We start from the raw sequence: 7959 nt of genomic DNA on the forward strand, positions 1-7959 counted from the left end.
ATGTTTTCCATACAGATTTGATCATAGTCATATGTTCCATCCGCACGATGCAAACACTTGATTTTGTTAGTGCGATGACGTTGCCGTGCTTGTGCATGGAAGAACCCTGTATTGCGGTCTCCCTCCACCAGCCATGATATCCTCGATCTTTGCCTTGCCATAGCTTCCTCCCGGGATAAAAGTTCAGAAATTCTTCTCATCAAGTTCTTCTCTGAATGTGAAGGACCTGTCCCAAGTGAAACAGAACTTACATGTTCAAGTTTAGCTCTCATCTCTTTAAGTTGTCTAGTAACTAAACCAAATTCATCTCTGCTCCACAATTCCAGTAGTGTCCTAAGATTAGCTAGCGAATTGTGAACTCCTTCCAACCATCCATCCCAATCTTCCAACCTTCATTAATGATCTGATTGTATCTTTCATGAAGTGCCAAACAACATATATGCATGTTATAACCTTCCGCCAAACAACATGCCGTCTGATCACTTTCTGCCAAAGCAACATGCATCATCCAAATAGCAGCACAACCTTCTGCCATCCAGACAGGGAGGAGAGGGTACATGGTGGTTTGACTCCCGCAAAGCCCTTCTTTGTTTGTTTTGGGTTTGCGGGAAAACGGATGTGCGGATGCGTCATCGGACCGATACAGGACCGCGTTGGATGGCAAACTGCGTTCGGACATGGCGACCTGGACGCTTGCGGGAGGTTTGAGAGTCCGCTTTGGAGATGCCCTAATAAACCTTGGACGCCCTTACCTGGCGATCGTCAGCTAGGGGGTTTGCCTCCAGCGAACATTTTCGCCTAGTTAGCTCGTTGCCTCCAGCGTGACCCCGTGTTTTGGCTAGCAGCCGAGTTTAACCTTTTTTTCTTCGAAAAAATGCCATCAACAAAAAAGACACTCAATTGCCATGAACTAACTTATGAAAAAAAAGTAAGGCTACTATATAAAAAATGCAATCTCTCTAAATTTTATAAAATATGCAAATGAGTATGATTTAAAAAAGTTATATGAACTACACAAATGAAAAATGCCATGCTAATTTTTTTTAAAAATGGCATTCTTCGGGATAAAAATGTCATCTCTTAATAATAAAAGTTCCATCTCTCAATAATAATAAATACCATCTCTCAATAATGGAAAATGCCATCTCTTAATAATAAAAACGGCATATCTTAATAATAATAAATACCATCTCTTAATAATAAATATGCCACATAAAAAATCCCATCTCTTAATAATAAAAATGCCATCTCTTAATACAAAAATGCCATCTCTAATAGTAATAAATGTCATCTCCTAAATATTAGAAATGCCATCTCTTAATAATAAAATTGCCATCTCTTGATATAAAAAATGCCATCTCTTGATATAAAAAATGCCATCTCTTAAAAATTAAAAATGTCATCTCTTACAATAAATACAATCTCTTAATATAAATACTCCATCTCTTAATAATAATAAATTTCATCTCTTAAATATTAAAAATTCCATTTCTTGATATTTTAAAAATGGCATCTCTTAAAATTGAATAATGCCATCTCACAATAAAATTTCCATCTCTTGATATTACAAAAATGCCAACTCGTAAAAATTTAAAATGCCAACTCTTAAAATAAAAATTTCATCTCTTGATATAAAAAATGCCATCTCTTCAAAATTGTAAGCGCCATCTTTGTAAATAAAAATTCTATCGCTTAATATTAAAAAATGCCATATCTTAATATAAAAATACCATCTCTTAAATAAATAAAAATACCATCCCTTATAATAATAAAAATAAAAAATGTCATTTCTTAATATTAACAAAATACTTTTTATTAATATAAAAATGCCGTCTCTTAAATAAATAAAAATGCCATCTCTTATAATAATAATAAAAATTACCTGTAACACCTGGGCGAAGGGTTGCGTTGCTAGTCAATGGGCTTGCTCTAGTACTTTGAATATATGGTTCGCTGGCGTTTCATTTATAGCGAACGGGTTTGCGAATCTGGCAAGGATCCTGTGGCAGGATTTGTGGAAACAAAATCGATGGGTGAGATGGAGGGGTCGCTGTGAAATCCCTCTTGGCTGACGGTGGCTAAAACCTTTGTATAATTAGTTTAATCCTGGCTGGTAAACCTTTATGATCTTAGATCTGCATGATTAGTTTAATCAGTGTGGGTGATTAGTTTAATCCTGGCTGGTAAACCTTTATGATTAGTTTAATTAGAGTGAGGACAAACCTTTTTCTTTTTAGCTGGAGTGAGGATAAACCTCAATGAGCAGTACTTATAAAAACACCTCACGGTGTTCTGCTCACAAATGCTAGAGGTATACGGAGTGAAGATACAAGCTCACAGCTCAAAAACCAAAACCAAAATGATAGTACAAGCCCACTTGTGACCAAATCACTCATGTACTTATTTTGTACTTCTACTATAGCAGTAGTCGTTCAAAGAGGCAGCTGCTCTACTGACCCAGGAGCTTGAGCAGCACGGGGAGCCCGCACTTGGGCTGCAGCGTCAGGAACTCGGCCGGCGCGTGCACGTACTCCGGCGCCACCTCGAACTCGAACCGGCGCAGGATCACGGCGAGCGTCGCCTTGGCCTCCAGCATCGCGAAGTCCTGCCCGATGCACGACCGCGGGCCGGCGGAGAAGGCCAGCATCGCGCTCGGGTGCTTCGCCGCTCTGCCCACGCCGTTCTGAAACCGGTCCGGCTTGAACTCGCCGGCGTCCGCGCCCCACACCTCCTCGTCCCGGTGCATGATCGCCATCGGTATCATGGTGGTCGTGCCCTTGGGGATCTTCACGCCGCCGAGCTCCGTGTCCGCCGTCGTCTCCCTCGCGATCATGATCACAGCGCCGTAGAGCCTCAGCGTCTCGTAAAGCACCATCGTCGTCTGCCATCATCGATCACAGGTGAAGTGCGTGTCACTCGTCGTTGTGGAGTGTGCATTAAGTGGGTCAGAATGATGGGATAGGCAGGGGCTTACCAGCTTGAGCTTGTTGAGCGCGTCGCCGTGCAGCGGCGTCCCCGTGCCGCCGCACTCTCGGAGGACCTCTTCCCTGAGCTTCTGCTGCCATTCCGGGTGCGTGCCGAGGAGGAAGATGGCCCAGGTAAGGAGATGGGAGGTGGTGTCGTGCCCGGCGAAGAAAAAGGTCTTGCACTCGTCGATGATCTCGTCCATGCTAATGGCGGCCGCCTTCTGGCCGCCGGCGCCGGCCGACGCGTTGGCCTCGAGCATCAGGCCAAGCAAGTCGTTGCCGTAGCCTTTGGCCTCCTTGGCGGCGGCCTGCCGCTCGCGGATGATCGCCATGAGCGTGCCGCGCACCTTGCCCGTGAGCTGCCGCCGCCGCAGGTTGGTCTTGGTGGGGAGGTACTCGAGGCCCGGGACGCGGACGTTGTTCATGGTGGAGAAGGCGATGTACTGGAGCTCCCGCTGCGCCATGAACACCTCCTTCCCCTCCCTGTAGCTGCTCCCGAACGCCGTGTGCGAGATCACGTCGGCGGTCAGCTCCACGAACTGCTGCCCGACGTCGTCCACCCTCGCCACGCCGCCGTCGCTCGCCGCGGCGAGCGCCTCCCACGGCCGGACCATGTCCCCCGCGCACTCCGCCATCGTCCTGGTCATCATCTTGAGCTTGTCCATGGTGAACGCCGGGTGCACGATGCGGCGGTGGCGCGCCCAGTCGTCGCCGTCGGAGAAGACGAGGCCCTTGCCCAGCAGGGCCAGGAAGTTGGGCCCTGGGTTGGGCTTGGCGTACAGCCCGGTCTTATTGGACAGGATCTGCTTCACCATGTCGTGGTCGCCGACGCAGAGCGACGGCGTGTACCCCGACCACGAGAGGAAAATCTTACCGTACGACGCGACCCACGCCTTGTACTGCGGCATCACGCGCGCGATGATGTCGTGGGAACCGAGGTCGAGCACGTCGTCGGCCGTCGCCGCGCGCATCGCCATGACCTCCTCGTTGTTGCCGACGAAGAACCGGTACGCCGGCCCGCGGATCCCCTGCCGCTGGAAGGCCCTCGCGACGGCGTAGGGGCGCCACACCAGGTGCACCGCCGCCTTCCACAGCGTGGTTGCCAGCACCACGGCGAGCGAAGCCAGGACCAGCCCTGCAGCGGGCGCCATAGCCACCATGGCGTGCGACGATCGATCGGTGCAGCTCAGCTCTTGGGAAATGGTTGATTTGTTGATGATTGTGTCCATGCGCGCACGTATATAGTATATATAATAAGAACGTTATGATGTTGCTGCACTGGTCGATTGGGGGCTTGCGTTTGTAGGTTTCGGGGGCGGCCGGCGATCTCGCGTAGGCAGCTAGCATGGTTGTCGCCGATGACTGCGATCGGTTGTGCAACCGGGCATGGTTGTCTGTTTGCTAGATCATGGTGCGGTGTTTGGTGACGAATTGGCGCCGCTTGGCAACGTTCTTGCAGCGGTTTCATGAGCTCATGGATGATGTGTATAATCTGTAAAAGAAAAAAACAGTGAATAAATTCCCTAGGGCAAGCCACAAACTAATAAAGTACCGATTGCTAAGGCACGAGGGTCCACCATGCAGGAAAGCTCTAAGGCAACAGGAGGCGATTGCATGGCGATTGTCCACCTGTGCTAGGGTTAGGGTTTTGGCTTGCGGGGGTGGTGTGGCTACAGTGGTGGCTAGGGAGGCGACGGCACAGCCCTAGACACAAACAGGTGGTGTTTCTGTTCCACTAGGGGCGGAGCTGATGGCAGAGAAAACAACTGGAAAGACGACTAGGGTTTCGGAGAAGATGGGGATCTTCATTGGCGGCGGCGGCTACTTCAAAGGATCAAGCCAAACCTTCCGCGGCGGTGGCGGGGGAGGCGATCCAAAAGAAGGCGGCAACTATTACATGCCCTGCATCTGCGAAGTCAGGAGCTACGAACCAGAGGAGGACGGCGACCCCATCCAGGGCGGCTGAGGCTTTGGCCTCCAATAAGAAGAATGTGGAGACTGCAGCAGGGGGATCAGCGTCTACGCCAGCGCGCAAGGTGGGAGAATCTGCTAGCCGGGGCTCCTCCAAATCCCCGGTGGAGAGCAAGACCCCAGACTCAACGTCGAGTCTTTTGGCAAGGCTGGTGTGATAGCCTGGCTAATTAGGGATGATAGACTACTCATATCAATAAGGAATTCCTTCTTTTCCGGGAGCCCATTCGGAAAGAACTCCAATGTTAAGCGTGCTCAGCCTGGAGTAGTTTCAGGATGGGTAACCGACCGAGAAGTTTCTCCCGGGTGCGCACGAGTGAGGACAAAGTGCGCAGAAAAGACTATAATTGATCTGTGGGGCCAGTCTAGATCCCGCCAGGAGTAACGACTACCGGCGGGTGTGTCTGGGGCATTACAGCTGGGTGGTATGGTTTTGATGGGCAAGGAAGCAGAGGGGTTTGTGTTGCTGAGCCAGAAAAGGTAGTTCCAAAGAATTCAAGGTGGTCGGCGGTTGGACTGGTGTGCTCGACAAGGCCAATGATAATGAGTGCCGTGGAAAAAAAATGCAAAGGGCATGGGGGATTGCACAGAGAGGCCAAGTTCAGAGAGCTTGGCTCAAATACTTTTGAAGTTCAATTTGGCAATGAGGGGGATTGGAAACATGCGATGAACCTCCACCCATTTGTCATTGAGCTCGTTCTAGTCGGCATGCAGCCGGTGCTATTTCTATTTCATACTCCTAGCGGTTGCCACCTGTCGCCGTCTGAACCTCTCTTGCTCAAACGGGTCTTCGCGGACTATGTATTCCTCGGGTCCGAGGTTCTCACATCCTCCTCGGATTCCGGCAAATAGTTACTGTCGGCTCCATCGAAGAGATCGTCAGGATCTTCATCCTCGGGTATTCCTGTGGGGCTATTTTTCCGTCCTGCGGAGGCTTCAATGTCCTCCCCCAGGTCTTCGGCATCACTGACTGTGGTGTCGCTATCGGCGGCGCCCGTGTTGTGCCCGCCTGGGCCGCCGCCGGAACCTCTAGGGCGTCGGCAATGGTGTCTTGAGGGATTGTCGGGGGTGTCAACCATATAGACATCGTAAGTGGACATGGCGGCCCATCTGCCAGTGTTAGTTGAGGGCGTGGCTGCTCTGAGTGTGGCACTGGCATCTTCATCCATGTCCGTGGCATCCTCGGAAGTGTGTAGTACAACACATCGATCAAGTCATCGAAAGTGGCGACTAGGTGGGTGGTGGGTGGGACGTAAATTTCCTTGTCATCGGCTTTAAGTTCGATCTTGTCATAGAGCGAGGTATGGTCATCGAGATTGACATCCTCTGAATGCGATCCAGCATCTTATTAAGGTGAGACAAGTCCTCGAAGTTCATAGCCCGGCCAAGGGCCGGGCAGATCTGAAGCGTGATTTGTGGGTCGCTTGATGCGACCTCGGCGTGTTGGTCGGCTGGGGCTGATCCCGGACTGCCAACTGGGGAGATCGGGTCTAAGCTTGACGCTGGGTCCGTATTCGCGTGCGGATCGAGGTCAAAACCTGATGAGGGAATAAGATCCATGCTTGGCACAACGACGACCGGCTCTGGGGTTGAGCCCAGATCAACCTGGGGATCTGATCCGTAGCCTGGGTCAGAGGTTGGCTCCAAGGTCAAACCTGCGGTGGCCGAAGGGCCTTCGACTCGATTGGACATCCGACAAGACAGGACGAGTTCACCAGGCGCGTCTGCAGTGTATTCCAAACTCCCAAATGTAACCACCTGGTCCGGGCGAAGTTTTTGATCTAGGCGAGATGACGCGTCGAATTGGCGTGCAAAACAATGTTGCCGAATGCAAAGAGTTGGCCGGGGACAATGATGTTGTTGGAAATATGCCCTAGAGGCAATAATAAATTGGTTATTATTATATTTCCTTGTTCATGATAATTGTTTATTATCCATGCTAGAATTGTATTGATAGGAAACTCAGATACATGTGTGGATACATAGATAACACCATGTCCCTAGTAAGCCTCTAGTTGACTAGCTCGTTGATCAATAGATGGTTACGGTTTTCTGACCATGGACATTGGATGTCGTTGATAACGGGATCACATCATTAGGAGAATGATGTGATGGACAAGACCCAATCCTAAGCCTAGCACAAGATCGTGTAGTTCGTTTGCTAAGAGCTTTTCTAATGTCAAGTATCATTTCCTTAGACCATGAGATTGTGCAACTCCCGGATACCGTAGGGATGCTTTGGGTGTACCAAACGTCACAACGTAACTGGGTGGCTATAAAGGTGCACTACAGGTATCTCCGAAAGTGTCTGTTGGGTTGGCACGAATCGAGATTGGGATTTGTCACTCCGTGTAAACGGAGAGGTATCTCTGGGCCCACTCGGTAGGACATCATCATAATGTGCACAATGTGACCAAGGAGTTGATCACGGGATGATGTGTTACGGAACGAGTAAAGAGACTTGCCGGTAACGAGATTGAACAAGGTATCGGTATGTCTCGGTCATGTCTGCATGTCTCCCGAACCCGTAGGGTCTACACACTTAAGGTTCGGTGACGCTAGGGTTGTAGAGATATGAGTATGCGGAAACCCGAAAGTTGTTCGGAGTCCTGGATGAGATCCCGGACGTCACGAGGAGTTCCGGAATGGTCCGGAGGTGAAGAATTATATATGGGAAGTCCAGTTTCGGCCACCGGGAAAGTTTCGGGGGTTATCGGTATTGTACCAGGACCACCGGAAGGGTCCCGGGGGTCCACCGGGTGGGGCCACCTATCCCGGAGGGCCCCATGGGCTGAAGTGGGAAGGGAACCAGCCCTTAGTGGGCTGGGGCGCCCCCTTGGGCCTCCCCCTGCGCCTAGGGTTGGAAACCCTAGGGGTGCGGGGCGCCCCACTTGGCTTGGGGGGGGGGGAGCCACCCCCCTTCCCCCTTGGCCGCCGCCCCCCTTTAGATGGAATCCAGGCCGGCGCCCCGCCTCCCAGGGGGCCTATATATAGTGGGGGGGGGGGGGGAGGGCAGCAGTAC

General features: G+C 50.9%; 1 protein-coding gene across 1 annotated transcript; it reads right to left on the reverse strand.

The window, feature by feature from the left end:
- Window positions 1–2344: 2344 nt before the first annotated feature.
- On the reverse strand, window positions 2345–4287 carry LOC109735453 (cytochrome P450 709B1-like). The gene is made up of 2 exons (XM_020294665.4): window positions 2975–4287; window positions 2345–2881 (listed from the first exon to the last, which is right to left on the reverse strand). The coding sequence occupies exons 1-2, from the start codon at window positions 4193–4195 to the stop codon at window positions 2450–2452; spliced, it is 1653 nt and encodes a 550-aa protein (XP_020150254.1). The 5' UTR covers window positions 4196–4287; the 3' UTR covers window positions 2345–2449.
- Between the last annotated feature and the right edge of the window lie 3672 nt (window positions 4288–7959).

The sequence above is a fragment of the Aegilops tauschii genome, chromosome 7 (assembly GCF_002575655.3).
Source record: "Aegilops tauschii subsp. strangulata cultivar AL8/78 chromosome 7, Aet v6.0, whole genome shotgun sequence".
NCBI classification, from domain to species: Eukaryota; Viridiplantae; Streptophyta; class Magnoliopsida; order Poales; family Poaceae; genus Aegilops; species Aegilops tauschii.